At 43.1% G+C, this 24,219-nt stretch overlaps 1 protein-coding gene and 2 long non-coding RNA genes across 4 annotated transcripts in view; 1 reads left to right on the plus strand and 2 right to left on the minus strand.

The window, feature by feature from the left end:
- LOC111924443 (uncharacterized) overlaps nucleotides 1-2,365 on the minus strand; it is a 44,112-nt gene extending 41,747 nt beyond the window's left edge. Inside the window, exon 1 of one of the 2 annotated variants that reach the window (XR_015277274.1) lies at nucleotides 2,017-2,365. This is a non-coding gene — a long non-coding RNA (uncharacterized LOC111924443). The remainder of the gene's footprint in view (nucleotides 1-2,016) is intronic. The other variant, XR_015277277.1, reaches the window with a different exon arrangement.
- On the plus strand, nucleotides 1,719-14,745 carry LOC147655862 (uncharacterized). The gene is made up of 3 exons (XR_015277281.1): nucleotides 1,719-2,559; nucleotides 7,428-7,546; nucleotides 12,687-14,745. It is a non-coding gene; the product is annotated as an uncharacterized LOC147655862 (long non-coding RNA).
- NPY (neuropeptide Y) lies at nucleotides 14,341-23,926 on the minus strand. Its single transcript, XM_086853985.1, has 4 exons — nucleotides 23,820-23,926; nucleotides 23,422-23,609; nucleotides 18,027-18,107; nucleotides 14,341-14,888 (listed from the first exon to the last, which is right to left on the minus strand). The coding sequence occupies exons 2-4, from the start codon at nucleotides 23,607-23,609 to the stop codon at nucleotides 14,864-14,866; spliced, it is 294 nt and encodes a 97-aa protein (XP_086710111.1). The 5' UTR covers nucleotides 23,820-23,926; the 3' UTR covers nucleotides 14,341-14,863.
- Between the last annotated feature and the right edge of the window lie 293 nt (nucleotides 23,927-24,219).

Raw genomic sequence — 24,219 nt, forward strand, 5'->3', positions numbered from 1 at the left:
ATGTAAGGTGGGTGTTATAATTTGCCTGAAGTACTTTGGCAGTTTTTAGGTTTTGTTCCAGAAATTATCTAAAGATTGCCATCCTATCAATGTCCTTGTAAGAGTCACCTACGTCCTCTGCCATTCAGTATGGGAGTACAGCCCCATGATTTACAAGCATTTCCAGCAATGTACAATGCTTAGTACACGATGTTCATTGTTTTGCATTTAAAGCATACCAGAGGTGTGTACGTATCAGTCTGGCACTCTGCAAACCTCAGATCCAAGCTCTGGCTCAGGTTCACCAATGCCTTCCATCTCCACCCCACTTTCTTCTCTGTGGAAGTTGCGCACAAACAGTGATGCACAGGCTGGTGCCCTCCACACCTTTCTGGAGGTAAATTTCCAAACTCCTATTTGAAAACACAGAAACTTGCTTGATATTCCTTAAGCACTCATGTTTCTGGCCTCTTGGCTTAACCTGATCAGTAGGAACACGGCATCTCACAGCTTTTTTTTCACCCGCCACTGACAGGTACTTTGCAGCCTCAAAACATCTCTTCAAAAGCCCAAGGATGACCCTGCCCCTCCTGCAGCACTCAGATGCTCTGGCTGAGTGCCCCAAAGCAGCCCATGCTATGGTGAGTGACGAAAGTACAGAAGAGCAGCTTGCAGCAAACCAAATGCAAGAGTGATCTTTCCCCACCCATGAATCACCAGTCCTGCCAGTGCTTGCACAAAGGAAACAGCTGCAGCCACAAATCAAGCAACTTAATAGGTCATTGCACTCTCCAAGTATTTCTCTTCGAGCTTTTCTCTGAACCATACATAAAAAATGTCTGATCACATTCTCTTCATTAAGGAGCAAGTGGGTAAACCTGCCAAAATGTGCCATCCACTCCCTGGTCGGTGAGGTGTAACATGCAGAGCCTGTTAACATCACTTACAGTGATATCACCATCAAAACTGTTCAGGTTTGTGAACTGGCTGTTTTTTACAGGCAGACAGCAGGTAATGGGGGAAGTTGCAAAAATCCTACTTCATGCAAGCACAGAAACGAATAGATCTAATTATCCCAGTGGCAACAGATATACCACAGTGTACTCAGAAGGAGGGGGAGCGTTTTGCCCTGAGAATCACCTGGGTGGCCCAGAGCAGCACTGACTGGTGGTGCTGTGCCAGCTGAACTGGCACTGATGGGCTGTGTCTATTGTACCTACCCTGAAGCTGTGTAAAATTTACTTTTGGCTCCCTGCTAGGCTGCCTTTCACCATTTCACTGCTGGGCGGGGAGCCATATTGGCTTTGACAGCTCCCTGGCAAGCAAGCCGCAGGACTGTGGTCTATCTTCAAGCAATTCCCACTCCAGGAAATGTCACACTGTCTCCTTGTTTAATAGGATCATAGAATGTTTTGGGTTGAAAGGGACTTTAAAGGTCATCTACTTGCAACTCCCCCTGCCATGGGCCAGGATACCTTCCATTCGATAAGGCAGCTCCAAACCCCATCCAGCCCAGCCTTGAATACCCCACAGCTTTCCTGGGCAACCTGTCCAAGTGCCTCACCACCCTCATTATGAAGAATTTCTTCCTTGTATCTAATCCAAATGCAAATTCTGTGTAAGCCATTCCCCCATGTCCCATCCCTGCGTGCCCTTGTAAGAAGTCCCTTTCCTGCTCTCACGTAAGCCCCCTGTTTGGTGCTGTATGGTCTCCCCAGAGCCTTCTCTTCCCCTCTGCTGTCCTCATAGCTCCAGCCCACTCATCATCCTCATGGACTCCTCTGGACTTGCTCCAGTAGATCCATGTCCTTCTTGTGCTGGGGCCCCCAGGGTAGCACACAACCCTCCACGTGGGATTTCATGATGTGGTAGTTTGGCATTTAGGAAGAAAGTGAGAAATATCCATGGAAGTGACTCCTCTGAGAGAGGCTGCTGGGTGTTTCTTCTCTGCTTGAGATCAGGCCAATAGCTAGCCAGTTTTGAGAACTGACAGCATTTTGGACCACTGAAAAGTAAGATCACCTTTGTGAATACCACCTTTTCAACCCGAGCCCGGCAACTCCTTGTCTGTGTTTCCAGCCCTGAAAGGTATCGGAGCTGTGGTGTGGCTGGCCCCGCTACCCCATGGCCTGTGCGGCCTGGCGGGGAGGGCTGGGCCGGATTCCAGCAGCTCCCAGGCGGGGGATGAAGACTGCGGGGATGGAGACTGCGGGTATCCCCCAGCCCCAGGCTGGGTTGGGCTCTACTGCAGCCCTCCCGGGAAGCTCCCCAGGTCCTATTCCAGCGGGGTGGCTGAAGCCCTTCCCAGGGGGGCCCCCGGCCCTAGGCTGGGCTGGGCCATGGCTGCTGACACTTGCTAGCCCCCACAGCCCGCACAGACGGCTCCAGGCTGAAAAGTGGCTCAAGCCCCTGCACTGCCTTCGCTGCAGAGCTGAAATCCAACACCATGAATACCGGGCTGTGGCTTGAGCCAGATTTAACCCTTTCACTACCCGGATGAGACCTGTAGACTTAATCTCCTCTCCAGAGAGAGGGAAGAGAGAGTGATCAACATGTAAAGAGACAACATGAAACATCAAGGTCAGTAAGAGAGAGTCAAGCCTCAGATAGGAGGAGAACAAAGAAAAGCTTTAATATGCCGAAATATTCTTTTAGTAGAGCCATAGAGATAGACAATAATGTTCTGAAAAACTCCTTTAATTCATGAAATAGTATTGGGGGGAATGAAATATTCAAACTGTAGATCTGAGCAAAAGTATCCATTGATAAAGCTAAGCAGATGGTAGAGTAGCTGTGATTCCATGAGATGCTTGAACAGAGAGAGGGAGGTGAGAGATGGTGAAAACCCTTTGCCCCCAGGGAGAGAAGAAGAAAACCTCTGTTCCCAGAGATGATTATAGAAACAGATGAAAAGAACCTTTGCCTTTGAATAACTCATCCTTAAAACAATACCCCTTGAGTTCATAGCCCACGAACATACCTCTGAGTGGTGTAAAAATGAGAGGAGAGCATGATGGCAGAGTTTTTTTCTGGGCGGCTGCTAGTCATGAAAATGAAAAGCCACAAGAAAACTTTTCTTGGGGAGAACTCTCCATGGAATGACAAGAGAATACTTCTCTTCCTACAGAGACTGATGAAATTAGTCTCGCTTTAACATCCCAAGTTTTGTCTCTATGTTGTCAGTTGTAGAAAGAAAAAAGGTGTGGTGGGGAGAAAAGGTTTCTGGAAGTTTTATTCTAGCTTCTTATTCTTGTAGTTCTGTTAATAAACTTTCTTTATCCCTTTTAAGTCTATTTTGTCCTTCTCTTAATCCATATCTCACAGCAAAAGATGAGTGAGTACTCCAGTGATTTTCAGCTAGTGCTAAAAACCATCACACATGAGAATTGAGCAGAGGGGCAGAATCACCTCCCATGCCCACTGGTCACACTGCTTTTGATGCAGCCCAGGACACATCTGGCTCTCTGGCCTGCCAGTGCACATCACTGGCTCCTGTTGAGCTTGTTTTCCACCAAGACCCCCAAGTGGTTTTCCCCAGAGCTGATCTCATTCTATTCTCTACCCAGGCTGTACTTGTGCTTGGGATTTCCCCAGTCCAGACGCAGAACCTTGTACTTGGTCTCGTTGGATTTTATGAGGTTTGTTTTGCACAGGCCCAACTCTCAAGCCTGTCAGGGTCTCTCTGTATGCCATCTCTTCCTTCCAGTGGGTCAACTGCACCACACAGCTCAGTGTCATTGGCAAACTTGCTGAAGGTGCCCTCAAACTCTGTTCCTTTTGCTGACAAAGATGTTGAACAGTGACGGTCCCTGAGGAACATTACTCATCACCATGCTCCTCTGAAATCCCCCTTCTGCAGCCCCTGGGGGATCAGGACAAGCAGGGACTAAGGAGTGAAGCAGACATTTCCATCCCTCTTCATACACACTCTTCTCTTGTGCCCCTCATACTCCCATTCATGCTCAGGACCCCACAGGGCAGAGGAGCTCTTCCCTCCACAGAGCAAGAAGCAGTTCTGGGGCACTGAATAGAGAAGGGCCAGCCTTTGGTCAAAGCTAAAGTGTGTTGAGCTGCCATAGTAAAAGTGTAAAAAAAGAAAACATCAGTGTGGAAGTGAAATTCAAGTCCATAATTTCTAAGGTGGGAAAGTCTTAAGACTTAAGTCTTAAGAGGTTCTTCCCAAGAAAACCTAAATCCACTACATGTCAGAGGGAGCTTTTTAAATCCAAGTCTCAGGTATCCTTCTATCGAAACCTTTAGGTTGCAAAGGACATCTCCACAGCACGTAGTGCGGTTTCATACCCATTATGGTCCAGCAGAATGCTGAATATTTGAGGGCATGTAAAGTTATTATAAAGTGGTTTTTATATGCCATTATGCCTGTCTTTCTGGAAGTATCTCTTCATGAAAATACTCCTTGTGCCATTTATATTATAACCTAGAGAGAGGTCAGTTTTATGCTTCATATTCTTCTCCTGAGCTGTAGTTTTTAAACCAGCAGTTATTATAGCAGAGATGGAAAGAAAGCCAAACTATTTATACATGGAATACACAGTATTAATGAAAGTGCTTACCTAGATAGAGATAGAAATTGCCACAATGACACTTAAAAATGGTCAGCTGAATTTAGCTCTATGTCTTTAATAGAGGTCTATGCTAGATGGATTAAGAAAAAAGGCATAAAAAGCCTGAGATGTATCAATACATTTTCCTCTAGTTTGTTCACTGAAAGATCCCACTAGGGTTTTATTCTTTATTTCTTAGTTCAAAATTATTTTAACATAACAAACAAACAAACCAACAAAGCTCCATTATATTGCATGACAACTTCTTAGCACCCAGCCCAGCCATATGAAACCCACAGAAGAAAGAAATGCTCTTTTCAGAGGACACCTACTGATTTTCTGGGGTGCTGTGGTGCTTTCCAGTACAGCTTTTCTGGTGATGTTTACTTCTGCACAGTGGGTGAGGATAGTTCAAAATAATTAAGGGACTCAAGATGTGAGAACAGTTGAACAAGTTGTGAGCAGCTGGTATTACCATTACTGACAAACCACTGGGATTCAGCAGGAGTCCCAGTTTGGATACTGAATGTCTGGGCTTGGCCAGCTGAGCCATTCTGGTGAGGTAAATGCTGTGTCCAGTTTGGTCCCATGTGCTAGCATGGATCTGAGAAAGAAAAAAGTCTGGGGTCCTTTCTTTACAGATGAGCAAATCCATACAAAGGGAAGGGAGAAAGCAGAGAAGAAATGCCTGTCTCCAATGCAGCAAACAAAAACCATGAATCACGTGGTTTCCCTCCTTCCCCACTCAATATATAGAATTAAAACCCAAGATATTTAAACAAGTAGCAGGAGAGGTCTTTTTGCATGCCCATCCTGACTGATCCTCTACAAAATGTTGCTGTTTCATTCAAATACACATACACAAAACCCTGCAGAGACAGAAAAATGAAACAATGAATTAAACGAGATGTTGTTCTTTTCCCCAGATTTTCATAAATCCACATGAACATTGAGGAAGCTGTTACCAAAGCTTCACCCTAACACTAACCCATAAACCCTAACCATAACCCAAAACCACTAACCTATAAACCCTAATACTAACCCTAACACTAACCCGAATCCTAACCCTAACCGTAACCCTAAACCTAACCCTAACCCGAATCCTAACCCTAACCCTAAACCTAACCCTAACCCTAACCCTGACCCTAACCCTAGCCCTAACCCTAACCCTCACCAAGGCTTCACCCTAACACTAACCCATATACCCTAACCCTAACCATAATCTATAAACACTAACCCATAAACCCTAATCCTAATCCTAACCCTAGCCCTAACCCTAAACCTAACCCTAACCCTAAACCTAACCCTAACCCTAACCACCCTAGCACTAACCTTAAACACTACTAACCCTAAACCAAGACTGCAACCCTAACCCCAAATACTACTCCTAACCCTAACCCCTAACTCCAACCCTAACCCTAACTCTAATTGATTTCCCAGTCCAATTCAGGGAAGGACAGAGAAGGAGGGTGCAAAGGCCAGGGAAGGAGGCTGGCACCTGTTGCTGTCCCTTCCAGTGACTTGGCAGCTGCTTGAGGATGAAACCCAAGTTCACATTTAGTCTGATTTAATCTTTGATAACTGCAGTCTCTCTTTCAATGAAATATTCCCCCTTGGAGTTTGCATAGCCCAAAAATGTGTGTTTCCCAAAAATCCAGGGACGTCAATGTTTCCCAGAATAATTTTTTACCTGCCTCTAATCTCCAGTGGGTTTCTGCTCATGAGGTTTCCATGGCCGGTGCAGCTGCTGGAAGTGATGGGCCACGTGTTCTATTAAATCTCAGAGCACCTTTGCTGGCCCCCAACAAAGTCTTCATTCTTAACTTTCAGAGTTGCTGGCAATCTGCACTAATCAAAGTTATCCCCGCACCTTTGCAGTGCCAGCTGCCTGAAATGTGCAATTCCCACAGGGAAAGCCAAAATCTTGCTAAAACATTAAGGTGTTCGCTTTACATTGAACCAGTCCAACAGGAAGCTGATTCCCTGCTAAGTGTGGTAACCATCACAACCCAGTATGGACATGATTTTCTGAGCCTGAGAGAGTTTTCAGCCTGTCAGTGGCTGATCTGTTCCCAAGGGAAAGTTTCTTGAGAATGTGTTTCTCTCGAGGACTGTTTTTTGTAAATAGGTTTTTGGTTCCCAAAGCAATGTTGTACAGATGTCTTGAGTGTTTTCGCTTGTCCCACAAATGGGAAGAGAGAGGTATTGTTCCCTTTAGCAATCATGTTAAACCTGAATTGGAACACCTTATAAAAGGGGCTGAAAAACCCCAAAATAAAGTCTTCTTCAGATTAAACCTCTGCCTGCTGTAATTGAATCCATGCTCCCATCTTGTGTCCATTAGTGACAACCCAGCATTCACTTTACGAGTCACTTCTCATCATAGTGAAAAGAGGAAAACACGAGTTCCTAATTGCTGCTTGATATGCCACACAGATTTCCATTCACCCAATATTTATGTTAAAATCTTCTACAACTACTTAAAAAAAAAAAATCTATTTGGTTTAATTCAATGCTGACTACTTAATTTCTGATATTTCCAAATGACAATTTTCTATTTGATTTTGCTTTTCCTCACATTATAAAACTAGATTAGCAAATGGGAATTGTCATAACACTGCAACTTTGTCGGAGAGGTCTGAGCAGAGCTCTCAAAGAAGAGGTAAAACTTGGAGAGGGGGTTATAATAGCAGGGAAAAGCTCACCCTATTGCACTGTATGTAGATTAAGGTATTTTGAGTTTAAAAGAACATTGCTTTAGCACAGAAATCTATGTGGCTGGAAAAACCAACCCCCCTTATTTTTAAGTAACTTTAAAAGAGGTAGAAAAGTGGAAAAGAAATACATATTTTTCCATATGAAAACTGCTTTCTTTGTTGGCAGGCATGTGACAATGAACAGGGACAGCAGAGTGCTGGATAAATGAAGTCAATGCCTGTAAGCCAGAGTTGCTTGGATAATAGCTATCCAGCTGGTGAAGAAATGAGAAACATCAATCTAAGGTAACTTAACTACATTTTAAACTAGGAATATACCTGTAGACCCTCAGGTGCACTTGAAGAGGAAGAGCTTGTAATTTTGCACATTTGGTTGTTGTGCTGTAGGGTAGCAGACATTTCTCTGTACAACTTGGCCTGGGGACAGCCAATACTCCTTTGAAAGCTTTGAAATTTGGGGTAGGTTCTCTATGAAATGATATCAAGGACATAAAGAATGTTAACATTCTAAGGAGAGAGGAGGATGACACGGTGATATCAACTGAGTGCTTGGAGTAAGAGAGAGAAACACACTTAAGAAAATTTAAATATAGCAGCACATTGTCTCAGCCCATTTCCTTGACAGAACATTAGGCTGAACCTCTTTTTTGTTGCAGGGGATTTTCAGGAGGGTTGGGCTTGTTGGTTTTTTTAAAAAGAAGATGGTAAATCAGACCTGATATGTGAAATGAAAAATTATTTCTTCCCACTTAAATGGAGCTTATTATTAATACCCAGGTCTGACTCACAGAACATGAAATGTATTTTAATCCTCTTAGGCTATTGTGACAGTCACGATGAGCACTGAAGCACAGACACTCTGACATGTGCTGAGCTGCAATGGGCCTGGGTACCACCATCAGTTTGCCTGTGGAGACATGTAAATTCACTGCTGGCTAAGACAGATAAGGCAGCCAATTTAAGATGTGGTTTTAAGCAGTTCTAAACACATTTCATCTTTTAAAGGCAGTTTTAAGTTAAGATGCTGGTGTAGCAACACCAAACTTCATGTCAAAAGTCAATAATTTTCTGATTGCTGATTTGAAACAAATGACTGCTGAAGCAAACAAATGGTATCAAAGTTTAAATGTTTCAAATGTGAATGCGTAAAAAGTAAGTCAACATTTCTGATTGATCTGATTATTTAAGTCTTCATCCTCAGAAAAAAGCTGACCATAACAAAATGTGTTCAAACCTCTGAACTATTAATATTAGATTGATAAAATTTATTTCCTGGTTTAGGTGACTAAATTAGAATCCACTTTCAAGGCTCATAATGCAACTGAACAAGTACTGGAGCAATTGCTTAAAAATATAAATCTTTGCCTCTAGTGATGGAACAGGATTTGGAAAAAGGTGTGTGGAAAGACAGTATTTTCAGCTGAGTTCAGTGGAGGTGACAGCTGAACCAGAGTAATCATCAGAAACATGGCAGAGTGAATGAATGGGTAGAGTCAAAAAAATCATCCCTGGCGGAACAGTCTGTATCATAAATCCAGAATAACATCAAATTGAAGTCCTAACAATCCATATAAAAGAAGGTGAAACAAGAACAGAACATGAAAAGATGCTTTTCAAAGGAAAAGAAGCTTGAAAGCAAGAAGGAATTCTTTACTGTGAAGGTGGTGAGGCACTGGAACAGATTGCCCAGAGAAGTTGTGGAAACTCCATTCCTGTTAGTGTTTGAGGCCAGGCTGAATGGGATTCTGAGCAACCTGGTCTAGTGGAAGGTGTCCCTGCCTATGGCAGGGGGTTTGGAACTAGGTGATTTTTAAGGTCCCTTCCAACCCAGACCATTCTATGAAATTCTATGAAAACAGAACATAAGAACTTGTGAAAAAAACTGCTTAGAAAGATCTATTAAAGAGATGACACCTATTTAGCACACAGTTGGCTAAACCTTCACTCTTAATTGATACAAACATATTTATTTGACAAAGAGCATTTCACACTCTTGTACCTCTGGGAGAGGCTGCTAATTTACAGCTTACTGGGAAAGTTGCTGTGGGAAGGCTGTTATAGCTGTGCTCAGTATTAGTCACCATCAACTCTATCTGCAAGGGCACCTCGTGGCTCCCCGCTCCCATTTTGCAACCCACTGGGAAAGTTACTGTGGGAAGCCTGTTATAGCTGTGCTCAGTTTTAGTCACCACCAGCTCTGTCTGCAAGGGCACCTCGTGGTTCTCCTGCTCCCATCAATTCTGCTTCTTCAAAGGTGGAATAACACCAGACACATTTCCCTAGAACTTGGACACCTTGAGACTCACACTTGCAGGGCATTGACAGCCCACAGCCCTCTCCTCTCCTCTCCTCTCCTCTCCTCTCCTCTCCTCTCCTCTCCTCTCCTCTCCTCTCCTCTCCTCTCCTCTCCTCTCCTCTCCTCTCCTCTCCTCTCCTCTCCTCTCCTCTCCTCTCCTCTCCTCTCCTCTCCTCTCCTCTCCTCTCCTCTCCTCTCCTCTCCTCTCCTCTCCTCTCCTCTCCTCTCCTCTCCTCTCCTCTCCTCTCCTCTCCTCTCCTCTCCTCTCCTCTCCTCTCCTCTCCTCTCCTCTCCTCTCCTCTCCTCTCCTCTCCTCTCCTCTCCTCTCCTCTCCTCTCCTCTCCTCTCCTCTCCTCTCCTCTCCTCTCCTCTCCTCTCCTCTCCTCTCCTCTCCTCTCCTCTCCTCTCCTCTCCTCTCCTCTCCTCTCCTCTCCTCTCCTCTCCTCTCCTCTCCTCTCCTCTCCTCTCCTCTCCTCTCCTCTCCATCGAATGCACAGAAAAATGAGGTAAAGAAAGAAATCTGAAATTTCCTGAGCTGGGTGTTCATTACAGGCAGGTGGGAGCTGCTTGTAGCTAAATATAGATTGGAAGGTCTCTGGGCCTGGAAATGACTGGGTCATTAGACAAAAGCAAATAACTTAGATAAGGGAGAGCTTAGTAAACACACATATTAACTAGAAACAAGATAATGTTGCACTACTTGTTTTAAAGCATGTTCTTAATTGCTGTTATCCAAGAGTCTACAAGGGCAAGGCTGCAGGTGCAGTAGGACCACTATAACATACTAACCATTTTATTTATGAGCCCGAGTTTCCTCCCACTTTCTCTCTTTGCACGTGGATGGAATATCTCTGTAGTCTAGATTTTTTTTTTATTATGGTCTTACAGACTGGAGCACAATGAGCCCCATATCTGGAGTCTCCAGGTGCTGCTGTAATGCAGATAAATAAATGACTGATAACAATACAGCCAGATAAATAAAATACACTGACCTCATATGAATTACTGCATTAGTTAGGCAATTTCTACTTGGTAGCACTTTCTCTACTCAGGGTCCTAACCCACCAAAACAAAGCAAGAAAGATTTTTTTTGTTTCTGTATGTTATATTACATTTAGTTTGCATTTAGTTTTCTACCTTCACTGAAATCCATCTTCCAAAAAGGAAACTTTTTATTTACTTTACTGAACTCAGTGCTTGTCACACCTGGAATACTGTGTTCAATTTTTGTCCCTGCTGTACAAGAAAAGATGTGGACAGGCTGAAGAGGTCCAGAGAAGGGCCACCAAGATGATCAAAGGACTGGGCAGCCTGACATATAAGGAAAGGCTGAGACAAAAGGGTTGGTCCACCCTTGAGAAAAGGCAGCTTTGGAGGACCCTATCGCCATGCTCCAATATTTAAGGTGTGGTTGCTATGAAGACTCCCTTTTTTACAAGCAGACACAAGAAAGAAAGGAGGGATAATGGGTACAAGTTATTCTTGGGGAGATTCTGATTGGACACAAGAGGAGAAGTTTTCACAGTAACAATCAGACACTCATTTTTTACAAGGAGAAGAATCTCCACAGGGAACTGGGAGATTCCCCAGTGTTGCACATTTATGACATTCAGCTGGAGAGGCTGCTGGATCATCTTGTCTATACCATACTTTTGCCAAGAAAGGTTTGATCAGGTGATCCTTGAAGTTCCCTTTCAACCTGGTACTCTATGATTTTGTGATTCATCATGCTGATTTTTTTTTTTTTAATGTTTGTTAGCTTTTAGTGGCTAACACAAGGGTGGCAATGGGAGCAAAGGTCTGGCTTTTTTGGATTTACACAGGCACCCCTGAAGGTCATCTGGGCAGGCAAGACATGTAATCTCATGGGAAACACAGAGCAATGGTCAGTTCAGCTTAAAAATACCCCTCCCACATATGCCAAGTGCTCCTGGGCACCTCACCCTAAGCACCGAGGTGAGGGGCCAGTGGAGCACCAGAAGGTGACACAAACCACTATAGAAAACACTTGATGCTGCACCTGAAACTAGGTATTTATTTGCCAGCTACCAGGTAAATCCCACCTCAGCACAGTGCCATGTTTGGGCAGCACTGTCCATACTGGACTACCACGATGAAGGGTCTTTTGGCACAGAGAATTTCAGGGCTGAAAGCATTGCAGTGGGGAAGGCTTGTAGGGACAGAGAGAGAAGATAGAGAGAATTTCCTGTCCTGGAAGAGAAGATAGGTGGCATCATCTAGATCTCCTCTTTCATTAAATCAAAGTTGAGCATAACGGTGATGTATTTTACAGAAATTGCCAAAGGTAAAGGTGGACAGTCTTTTAAATGTTTGAACCTATTTATATACATTTCTCATGATTTCAAGCCCACAACAAATAAAGGAGAAAATATTATTACCTACTTTTATAGGTATTACTTCTTGTTTTTCCTGGCACTTCCTCAGAATCTAACATAAATTTCAGCCTTTGTTTTAGAAACAAGGCACTCATGGTTAGAGAGAAAAATATGAAAATCTTAACCCTGAAGTCAAAATGTAGAAGTCGTGCCAAAGAAAACTGGTATTTATCTTCATTTCACAGCTCATTTTTAAGTCTATCCTCTGATTTGGAGAGCTGACACAATATTTTCAGTGTCCTGGCCTGTCAAGAGTGGTTCATGAATTACACAAGGAAGCTAAGAACTAAGCACACTGGAATTCTATGGCAGTATTGTGTCAGCCCCAGAGAACAGAGGAAGATTTTAGAAAGAAAATAATACCACAGAGTGAATAAATAAATATTGTGTGAGTGCTTTGCCTTGCTTTTGTCTTTGAAAGCTCATGAGGCAATACCTTTTCTATAGAGATAAGTATTCTCCAAATTCAGGAAAACTCAGGTAATTGAGTGGAACAACGCAGCATGAGTGTTTAGCATGAGCTAATTCTTAAACTTTCTTTTTCTCCTCTGAGGTACATTTGTAATGATAATACAAGCAACATAATATTAATTTATCATTTTTATCATTACTGATTCTGCAATTTACATGGTCATTAATATATATAGAGAAATACTAAATATTAGCAATTAAATATATTGTAACTTATACCTCAATAACTTTCATTTTTTATTTTAATAATTACTCAAAGCAGAGTACTCTGTGTAATTTGCTGCAGCAGGTCCTGGCCTGAGGTTGAAGAACACCTGCTCACTCCAGCAACTGGTGGCCATTCTGAGGTCCCTCTGAAAATTATTGCCTACTGCTGTGGGTGGCAACGGTTTACCCTGAAAAGTTGTAACCAAAGTATGCATTCTATGACCATCCTCATAAGTTGTTAAAAAAGGTGGAGCAGTGTTCTTAACCTCTTCCATGACTCATCCCTGATAACTCCCTCCAAGGGCTATCTCTCCTGATGGGCCATCAAGGTCTCCCAGCATGACTCAAGAATTACATCATCCCACTGCGAGATGCCCTGCCCAGGGGGAGGAACCAAGCATTCCTTCCTGGATATAAGCTGAGGCTTGGAACACCACAGGAACTCTTCCACTGGATTCTCAGAGGACAAGAGCTTGATACCCACCACTGGACCTCCAGAGAAAGATCAGATCTTTCTACAGGATCACTACTTCAACAAAACCACCTCCATCACTCCAATGGGACTGTAGCCACCATTTAATCAGACTGCTGCCATCACAAGGTGTCAGGTCGTATTCTGACTCTGTCAGTTTAAGTCAGTGTTTCTGCTCTATTGCCTTTATCTTAATTTTCCTATTAAATTGTAGGTCTGACTGGGAATTTCCCACTGGCTTATTTTTGAACTAGTACACCCTGGGGGCCTCAAACATCATTGTGACTCTAGATTGTTATTAATTGCCACAATTCCACGACTAGCACTATAGAACCATCACAAAGTCTGTAAGTTAATGTGTTGCTGCTGAAAACTAAATTTGCCAATTCCAGTGACACCCAAGTCTTTTACGAAAAGGAAAACTATGTTGTGCTTTGCTGAAGACACTGACCACAAAAGCTGACCAGTCCTGGTAAGCTGGTAGCACTTTGCAAACGCATTTATAGAAACCTGGAACTTGGTTGCACTGATGCATCTCTCCTGGGGACAACAGCTATGTGAAAGCATTTGAAAATTGGGAAGGACATCAAAATAGATTAAACCTTCACACTGATTCTTTTCCAGTTTGGAACTTCTTTATGTGCATATTTATTATGCATTGTTTAGTCACAGTGTCTAAAGAAAAGTGTTGTATCAGGAACCAGAGACCAGCATCTGTGTCATGCACAGTCTGAGTCCTGACCATACAGCAAGATACACATCTGTGAACTAGAACCACTTAAGAACAAGGGGAAAATGCTGCCATTCTTACACGCTTTGAGTAAAAACTTCAAATGTGTCTAAGACCCCCATTAGCCTAGTGAGTAAAGTTATACAATCCAAAAATAAGAAAATGTAAACCTGGAGGGAGTTCTCCTTGTCCCTGTTCCGTGGATCTCCTTATGGTACAAACAGAAACTGTTAATAACTCTGAATGAAATGCCGATTTGAGCACAAGGATTAGGATTTATCACTGTGCTCCTTTACAAGGCCTTAGGCAATGTTAGATGTCTCTTTTCTGGCACAAATAATTGCAGTTTTGTCTTGGTTTATGAGTTACTTCAGATGTTATTTTCTGCTATTTTGCATATTGCCAAAACAAAGAAGTTACATCTGTTTCATTTAAAATTACTAGCTCAGGCTTACAGCCAAACACCAAACCAATTTCAAGGAGTTAGCAGAATCAAGCAGTGACTTATTTCTTTGCATTTCAAAAACGGCATTAATTTTATTACATTTGTCAATGTAAGCACTAAATAAGTTTTTAGGAGGACCATTCTGAAAAATCTCTCCAAACACTGTTTTTCCTAAGTTATGCAGTCTGTGATCAATTATTTTAAACAGTTTTCAGCTGAGTCTGAGGCCACAATAAATGATGTCTTTATCTTACTTTGCACAGTAATTACTGTAAATAACTATGACACCATTGTTGTCCACACTACTTCACACTACAGGGAAGTTATAATTCACTTTTAATAGTTTAAAACAATGCTTTGTTATACCAATGACATGGTTGTTTGTTTTCTTTTAGTATGTTACATTTTGGAATGCACAAATAATTTATTTAAATAAAGGTATATACAAATATGATGAAGGAGAGAAACTCTACAGAATTCAGTACAATGGCTGCATGCACTGGGGATGACGCTATGATTTGCTTCCAAGATGTGGAGTATGAACCAAAAACTAGGAAAAGTTTTGAAGGTGTGCTGAAAATCCCATCACCACATCGAAGGGTCTTCAAACCTGTAACACATATTATGAATTAAAAAAAACACATTAAGCACATATTAAAGCCCCCTCTGAAAAAATTCAATGTTAAAACTGCCTAAAACATTCCTTAATAGCAGCAATGAGAAATATATATGCATATTTGCAGTTGAAGATTTTATATGTGACTCCAACAAAAACAGATACATTATGAATTTCCAAAAATCTGTACTTTGGTGCCAGAACTTGCCTGTACATCCTGGTGCCACGTTTTACACAGATGAGACTAGCTACACAGCTGCCTTACACCATGAAATGGCACTTACTGAAATTAAGCTAGAGAACTATGATATGTTGAAATACAAATTTCTTAAAAATACATTTTTCACTCTAACTCAGGAGTAAACAACTTCCAAAGAGAACTCACTGAGCCAAACAAAATCACATCATGCTGTAAGCACCTTCAAAAAAAACCCAAATTCAAAACCACCGTCCTAAAATATTAGTGTGCTATTCCACTCCTCAATATCAAGCATTTGAAATGTATTGAAAGGTGTGCTGAAGGCAGGATTTTATTGAGAGATCCTCTGCTTGCAAACCGATGTTTTGTCTACACAGAAGGAAAGGTAAGTAGGAGAACATGGGAAAAGACTGGGAGAAATGCATTCGCCATAATTTTTCCCATCTAAAAGTAGCACACCAAGTCTTGATTAAATGTCTAATCTGCTTCCACAGTCACTGGAGAGACACGGACACCTTACAGGGCAACTGAGACCCTGCCCATTTTAGGAAGGAAAGCGCATTCTGGAGTTGCCCATCCCTCTGACTGACTGCAGAGGCAACCTAGAAAGGTATTTCATACTAGATATCTAATTTTTAAAGAGGGAGCATGAGGAGATATACATCTTATTACTGAGTGCTAAACATTTTCTCATCACTCCACAAGACAGACAAAATCAAAAACGGGCCATATCACATATTTCTGTCATAATAACTTGTACTTAGGTCAAGGCACCCCTTTTTTTTTTAATCTTTAACTTCCTATTTTGTAATTAGTTTCTAAAATAATCTCTCTAAACTTTCTTCATATGGTCAGACATACACCCAGACTACAACATCCTTTGGGGAATATTTTAGTCAGCAAAAGTGAAATGTCAAACCAGGCCTGTCAAGCTGAATACAACTAAGTTATTTATCATTATCTCAATGTTTAGTTACAAAGTTCAGACCCTGAGAACTCATGAGGTATCTCTCTCTGTTGCTGATTCACTGAGTGCACATCTGCTCCATAACTAGCTTTTTGTGCAACTATTTCTAAAATATATACTTAATTTAAGGTTGGACTAATAGCAGCCTGCCTTTCATTCATTCAGCCTGGCTTCCTCCAGGAGGAAAGTTTAGGCAGCTGTGCTCTGTGTCCAGCTGTCCGACCCTGTGTGTCTCTCCTAACTTCCCCCACAGCCTTCACACCCTTCAGACAATTTCAACCAAGTCACAAAGAAGTACACCCATTTTAGAGGTATTTAGCTCCCGACGTGCCATGAAACACAGGTCTGGATAGAAAGAAAATTTAATTGTGTCCTCACATGGAGGAAAAAGTTGGAGTGGGCTTCAGAGTTTTATCCTAGAAAACATATCCATAGGAAACCAGGCATCATTGCTCCCAGTACTCCCATAACTGTCAGCGATGAGTGAAAAATACCATACTCCGTTTAAAGTGCTGTTACAGGGGGCATGAAATAAAAATCTGCTTCTCATCAATTCTTGATCTTAACTGCAGACTAGTTGGTTATTTTGCTCATGAATCTTTGCTCCCTGGTGTGTTATAAATAGCATTATTGAAACAGTAATAATAATCATAAAGTTTTGTGATGAAGGGGTGAAAATTACAGAGAGTATTAGACTATTAGGGAGATATATTAGAGAGTATGAGTACTAACTACCCTGTGTGTTGCCTCAAATTCAAGACAGTGGAAATTTCCCATTATGTGAGGGCTCTCCCTTGTCATTACCAAACACAAAATAGTCTAATACATTTCACTGCACTCCATGCAGTTTTTCAGATAAGCATCTGCAGAGAAAATTGCATCCCTACAGCTGTGGTTAGTCATCAAACCATCAGACAACGCCCTCCCTACGCGCAGAACTGCAGGTCTAATGGGCAACCTCCCGGGATGGCAGTGGGAATTCTGGGTCACCTTTCAGTGTCATGATCATGCCCTAAATTCAGTGCTACAGGCTATTATGTTTAAGTACTCAAGTAGTCTAGTTATGCCTTTGCAGATCACTTGCTTGTAGACTCCTGAGAAGACAACTGCATAGAACATTTGGTTCTGCAGTAGAAGTATTGTCAGCAAACTTCAGATAATCAGTAAAGGCTTAAACTGAGCTCATTCATGCTAGATTGTGGGTAAAACCAGTATTTTCCTTCATGAACCAAAACACCCCCTGCATTTTACCTTTTCAACATACTTAATTTTCAGCTGTGTAAACTGCAGTCAGCACTGCAGTATCTTACATTATGGCTAAATAGATAGACAAATAGATGAAATAGATAAATACACTATGTACATTTGAAACCCCAGTGTTGCTCAAAACACTGCTGTTACTTTAGCCAAGTACAAATGGAAATATGAAGGCCTGCTTTCCCTTTGTAAAATATTAGACACAAAACCAGTGAGAAATACTGTATTTTAAAAGACAACTCACCACTGTGCATTTGTGTATGAGTTAATGTAGGTGCATATTTACCACTTATGCATCTTTAGAGGAAACATTTAAACCTGTGTGAGCAGCAGATGAGTAGCAATAGGCCATCTTTAGAGCTCTAATATGTAAGGAATCATCATCAAACATCAGCATATAGTTCTATGTAAAAATGCCCAGAATGGTGCAAGTGTCATGGGAGTGCATCCCCTTCCTCTGAATACAATTGGTATATACAATACCAAAGGTATGGCCTGCTCCCAAAATCAAGAAAAGTTTGGTTTATATTACACCTGATAAGGCACTTACTGCATTCATAGATTGCGGTAGCTCTTAAAAAAATAAGGAATTAAAGATTTTTTTTAAGGATATGATTAACCAGCTGTTGGTGGCACGCTTTCTTCCTATGAAACATATTTATTGTTAACAAATTATATTGTTAAATCCAAATGAGCTCTTCATACATACCTGGATCTAGGAATGTTTTCTGTGCTTTCCCTCAACAAGAGGTCTGAGATCAGTGTATCTGGGCTTGATCTCTTTCCGTATCTGAGAAAAAAAATTTTAAAGATATATTTTTGTATATGTCACTTTTTACAAATGAAGATTGAGCACAGAACCATTAGTGATTTTTTTTTTTTTTTCAGAAAAAATGAGCAGACATAAATACAGCTTTCCAACAAGAATTTTAATTTGGCTTAGCCATGTGAGCAAATTAATTAATTAAATTGATTCTTATTTTATTTCCGTATTTTTCTACATTTTTTTCTGTAATTATTTTACATTATAATACTGAGAAACCCTGACTATTTCTCAATTTGATGGCTGCTCCTGGATATTCCAGGACTTTGCACCTTACTGATGAGAGCATAGAAGAAGAGGGAAGAAGCTGTGCATGATGTTACTTCCAAGCACGTCGTTCTTGCCTGCAAAGCTAATTCCATCATCCCACAAACTTTCTCATTGGTTCAGATGATACTTATCCTTCACCAGAAATTTTGCAAGATTTTTTAAAATAACCAGTATATTTGGGGCTGCCCAACACATAGCACATTAATTTGTAACGACTGAGCTATCCAAAGGTAAACATCTTGGACTATGTGGCTATGAGAATGAGAACTTGCTCTTTCAGAATTCTTCTTCAACTAGACAGGCTATCAGGGGCTACCTTTGTCCTGTATTTACACAGCAGCTGGCCTTTTATTTTTCTTTATTTTTGTTTATTTTTTTAATCCTGAATACAGCACATCACTCAACAGTTAAAAGTACTGCAACTTCCATTACTTGGGAAGGAATTCTATTTCTTTTCCTGGGAAAACAGAAGTGGCAATGAGCAGCCTGCTTGACAGGCATTTCATCACTACAGGGATTTGTTAGCCTAAAAGTGATAACTAAGAGCAAACACTCCCTTGGTTGGAAAGAATTAAGATCACGTTTTAACTTGTGTATGCAATTTCATTCTGAATCACAAAGTACATTAGCAGCTTTGGTGAATGCGGCTTGAAGGAAATTCTGATTTCAGAAAAAATCAAAGGTGTAGTTAAGGACTTATATTTTATCCATAACTATCATGATATTTCTGCAGTGACCCCAGTCATTCCCGTGGTTTAGATCAGCCAAAAAAACACCAAAAACCCAAACCTTCCCAAACTACATTTAAAAAATTAACAGTTTTAACTGTTGATACCTTCCTTAAACATATCTTTTAATAATATTATTTAATATTATAATATAATTTATTTAATATAATTTAATATAATATTTAATTTAATATAATAATATTTAAATAATATTTTTCTTTGATACTTTGTATTTTTACATTGCTTTAATCATTTTAGTGTATCACCTGTGCTCTAGAAAGACAAAGCATCCATTCCAGAAAGTAAAATTTCTTAATCTGAGCTGACTGAAAGCAGGTATTTGAAAAGAACCAGCCGACACAGTAAAATGCTATTACAATAGTGTAATCAGGTGTGATACTGAATCAAATACCTTGCACTCCATCACCACAAAGGGATTTCTTCCTTTCTAGTTCCCTGCTCTAATCAGTATGGGTGTGACCTGGACTTCAACTGAGGAGGAAGCCAATTTTCTTTTATGTTAAAGAAACTGATTTAACAAATCAAAACTTGCTCTAGCACCTCACGCTTGGACAAAACTCCCACTAATCTCTCAGGAAGTTTTGCCTGAATAAGAAATAGGTAGGAACCACCCAGAGTGCAGAGATTCACCCAAATAATGAGGAACACTATGCTGGGGAGATACATGAGTTCCTTCAGCGTCTTGGCTACTCCCTGCCACTACCTGTGCTGGATGTACCCACCTGGTGTACCTCACACAGCAAAGCTACACACAAGCTGTTCACTGGCTGCAACCAGCTGGGCTGCCCAGAGAACACCCATTCTTCCTGTGTCAGTCTTCTGCCTGCCCTGTCATTTTGCCCCTGGGAAACATCCATGCTACTGACACAACATAGGGGTCACAGACAGAGTCAATCACTTTTTCCTGATGCAAGTGCCTTGAGACATCTTTGCTCCAGCTGCTTCATGCCTTGCTCCTTGCTCTGAGATACACATTTATCAAAAAATCATGTCTGTTTTAAAAGACTTAAGAAATGCAAGGTGAAAACACCTGGTCAGTTTTTTTACTCCATTCGAGATATCAAGGCCTACTTTGGGGCATGCTGATGCTGATAAGCCACAGCTCCAGCTGAAGTCAAAGAGATTTAAGGCGTAAACATACTTATTATGAATAAGGACACACTATGTCAGACTCAGCAAAATCTCGAAGCTTTCCATGGAAACCTGGGTGTTAGGACTCAAATACCATCAATGTCCTAAGCTGGCAACACCTGCTGAGTTGTCTCAGAAGCATCTGTGGGTCTGATTCAGAAAATCATCAGGAAACCAAAGCAAAGGGAGATCTGCTCCCTTGCCCATTAAAGGGTGTTGACATGAAGAGGGAGCAGAAGCACTGCCCAAGTCATGCACACTTTAATATACTCTCTGTCCTGCCATTCCATTTCAGGCCATTTCCAGCAGGAATGGCCTGACTGCTTTGCTACAGCACAGAAGATCTACAAATACATGGAGAAGCTGCAAGTGACAAGGAAAGAAGATAACCTGTTAGCAAGAGGGAGCACGGGTGGCAGGAGGAGGAGGAGGAGGAATGATTCAAGTAAAGATGGACTCTGAGAAAAGCCTCCTGAACAGTGTCGTAGAGAGGCATGAGGCAAGGACCACAGAACAGTTCAGGAAACGAGGGTGGAACTCATCCAAGGAAACATCTGTAGAGCAGGAGTCTGCATCTGTGGTGGGCTCTCTTTTGGGATATAATGACCTGGCATATAAAGAATCTCATAAGGGACCTCATCAGAAACAAGAAGCCTGAAACAGGTCTCATGACCTGCACCCATTTACCTCAGGTAACCTCAAAGGGCTGTTAAAGCTGACAGGCACTGGTGTCTAAAGCTGAGATGGATCTGAAAAAGAATTTCAAAGGAGAGAGGGAGCAAACAGCCAGATGGACAAGGTCTAAATACAAGAAGAGGAGGATGGTCTGGGAGGAAGAAGCTCATTGAGCTCAGGTGAAGACCCTGTGTGTCACAGTAGCTCAGAGGGGAATGGCACTCAAATGCTTGAGTCAGGCCAGAAGCAGAAGGCAGGAAGATGAGCCAGGAGTTGGGGGTGGGGGGGGTGGGGTATGGTGGTATTCATAATCACAAAAACATCAAATAAGGCAGGGGAGATGAACCTAAAGAAAAAAGGGCAGATGAACTTGAAGGGAAAAAACAACATCAATGTCCTCATCTCCTCCTTTGCCAACATGTTCTTAGTACTTCACCTCACCAGCTACAGGCACCAGGTCGGGTGAGATGCTGAGTGCAGCTTGCTCACCCACCCACAGAAGGAGCAGGGTGAGCCCCTGGACCTCATCTTCGCCCTGTCACAGGGCTCTCAAGCAGTACCATGCACAAAAAGCAGAGATAAAAATCTGTAAGAAGAGAGAAAACTTTAAGCACATCTGCTGAAATAGACCAATCATCCTTAGACTGCTCCAAAATGCTTCAAAAGTTATTGATTCATTTTGCAAGCGACTGCATCACTGCCAAAACATGAAACCTCCAGGAGCATTTGGAAAGTTAAGCTTTCCAAATGGAGGTGGCAATTTCTTTATTTCTGGACTTTTAATTCACCACAGTGGAAACAGCACACCTTTCTGGTTTTTTAGTTAACTTGTGCAGTCAAGTTTTAAGTGTGTATCACAAAGTTGTCACTGTAGTGCTTTTTTCTGCCAACTTTCTTGTACTTCTAGGTCAACTCTGTTCCTTTAAATACAAGGGTAGGTAGGAAATATGAAGAAAATCTAAGGAACAAAATTTAAACTTTATCCATCAGAAACAATAACTATTTCAGTTCATTTCAGACCCCAAATCCACACAAAAGCATGAAACTGATTTCAGTGTCTGAGTTGTATACTTAGAACTCAAACTCAGGATAAAAGCTACACAGTCAAAATTAATGCAAGAACACAGGGCACCAGAAGTGGAGGCTGAACAGACAAGGGAGGACTGCTTGTTTTGGTTTGGATTCGGGATTTTTAGTTTTTAAATATGACCTGGCTTTGGACAGGAGCCAGCATTGAAATGGGAGATGAAAGAAAGAAAAGAATGGATGAGACACCTGCCTGGAGATCCCACCACATGCAAGACAAAATGACAGCAAAGACAGAATTTGAGGATTAGATTATTTTAGCAATAATCTAGACAAAAGGTTATTTGAGCACAGACTGCCACACAGAAGCATGCCTCACACGTGAGCCAGCTGTGAATATTGCTTTAAAAGTTAAGGACTGAAGAACTGTACTTCTATCAGCCCCTTCATCCACCTTACGCTCTTAGGGCAGTGGCAGACAGTGATAGGGGCTTGCTGGGAAAGCTCTCAGTTGCATGATAGCCACCCTTCTAATTTAATTCTTCAGATTTCTAGAGGGACAAATGAAAGCCTAATTTTAGATCTCTAATCTGGTCTTCGTACTAAACAAATAGATAAATATGTCAAGGCTCTTCTGGGTTATGCACTGTTTTGGGACCTTGGCAGAAATTTCTATCAATTACACAGCCTAAGTGGACAGATGATTTTTTATCAAAGATGATTTTTTATAATAACTTTCCATTTTTTTTCACACTGAGCCTTTACCTGTACGTTAACAAGCACAGTCATCCCAGAAAGCCAGTTTAGAGCCAGCTTGTCCTGTGTTCATGCTCTTTTATCTTTCAGATTGGGCTTGAGTTTTCGATCATGCGAGAGGTTTTTGTTAGGACAATGGGATTTTTGGCACTCACAGATGCGTGAAGTAGCCTACAAACCAGCAGTCCAGTATCCTGGACGACTACATCTCCACAACGAGCACTTTTTCTCACCAAAATCTTCACTGGACTCAGTGGCAGTAGCAGAAGTGGGAAACTGTCCCTAGTGCCCTGTCCAGCTCTCCCCGGCTGCCAGGTTAGTTTTCTTTCCCTTTTGGGGGGTCTCCCTGTGCACGCTGCCCTGTTCATGATCCTGTCTGGGCCAGAGCTAGAAGAGGCTGAGACAGCAGAGGCAGCATTGACACCCCTGCCCCTTCTGCCAACTTGGGTGGTTGAAATTCAGCTCCGGACCCGGCGGTAACTCAGGGTTTCGGGGCATTGCTCTCTAAAAAGGAAATCTGTGCACCACGTCTTTCTCCGTGTCGTTGGGGTAAGCAACGAGAGACACCCCGTGTGAGGGGGCACCCCACCTTCCCCCCCACCCCGAGCCTCGCCAAGGTTAAAATCAGCCCGGGGATCGGGAAAGGGAGATGTCTGCCGTCCCGCCCTGCCTACCTCTGCCGGGTGATGAGGTTGATGTAGTGCCTCAGCGCCGAGTAGTATCTGGCCATGTCCTCTGCGGGGGCGTCCTCGCCGGGGCTGTCCGGTTTGGAGGGGTACGCCTCTGCCAGCGTCCCCAGGCAGACCAGCAGCGACAGGGCGAAAGTCAGCACCGACACCCACAGCCTCACGGTGCCCTGCATCTGCACGGCGGGGCGGCATGGACGAGAGCTGCCGTCAGCACCTGCCCCGAAGGCGGGAGCAGCGCGGCCGCCCCGGTGCAGCCCCTGCCCGGCCCGGACAGCCCCCCGTCCCCATGGCTGTGCCCATCCCCGTCCCCATCGCTGTGCCCATCCCCGTCCCCATCGCTGTGCCCATCCCCGTCCCCATCCCGCTCCCGTCGCGGCACTCACGGCGGCGGCAGCAGCGGAGCGGCTCCGGGCTGGGCTGGGCTGGGCTGGGCTGGGCTGGGCTGGGCTGGGCTGGGCTCGGCTGCCCGTGCGTCGGGGCTCCCGAGTGCGGGGCTCCGCTCCTCGCCGGCCAGCTTTAAGGCTTCCCCGGCGGGCAGGAGGGGCCTCGGGCGATCACGCCTCGCCGGCTCCGGTCCCCCCCGCCCCGCTCCGCCTGCCCCTGCCCCGGGAGGGGCACGGCGGTCGCGGCCGGGCGGGGCCGGGCGGCACCGAGGGGGCGGGCGCTGCCGAGCCCCGCCGCAGCCCCGCACCGCCCCCGCCGCCCCGGGAGCCCCAGCCGCGGGCTGCCCCCGGCACGGGCTCCCGGGAGCTGCCGCCTTCCCGAGCGTCCCGGGGCGGCCGT

Source organism: Cyanistes caeruleus, chromosome 1 (genome assembly GCF_971803275.1).
Source record: "Cyanistes caeruleus chromosome 1, bCyaCae1.hap1.1, whole genome shotgun sequence".
Taxonomy (NCBI): domain Eukaryota; kingdom Metazoa; phylum Chordata; class Aves; order Passeriformes; family Paridae; genus Cyanistes; species Cyanistes caeruleus.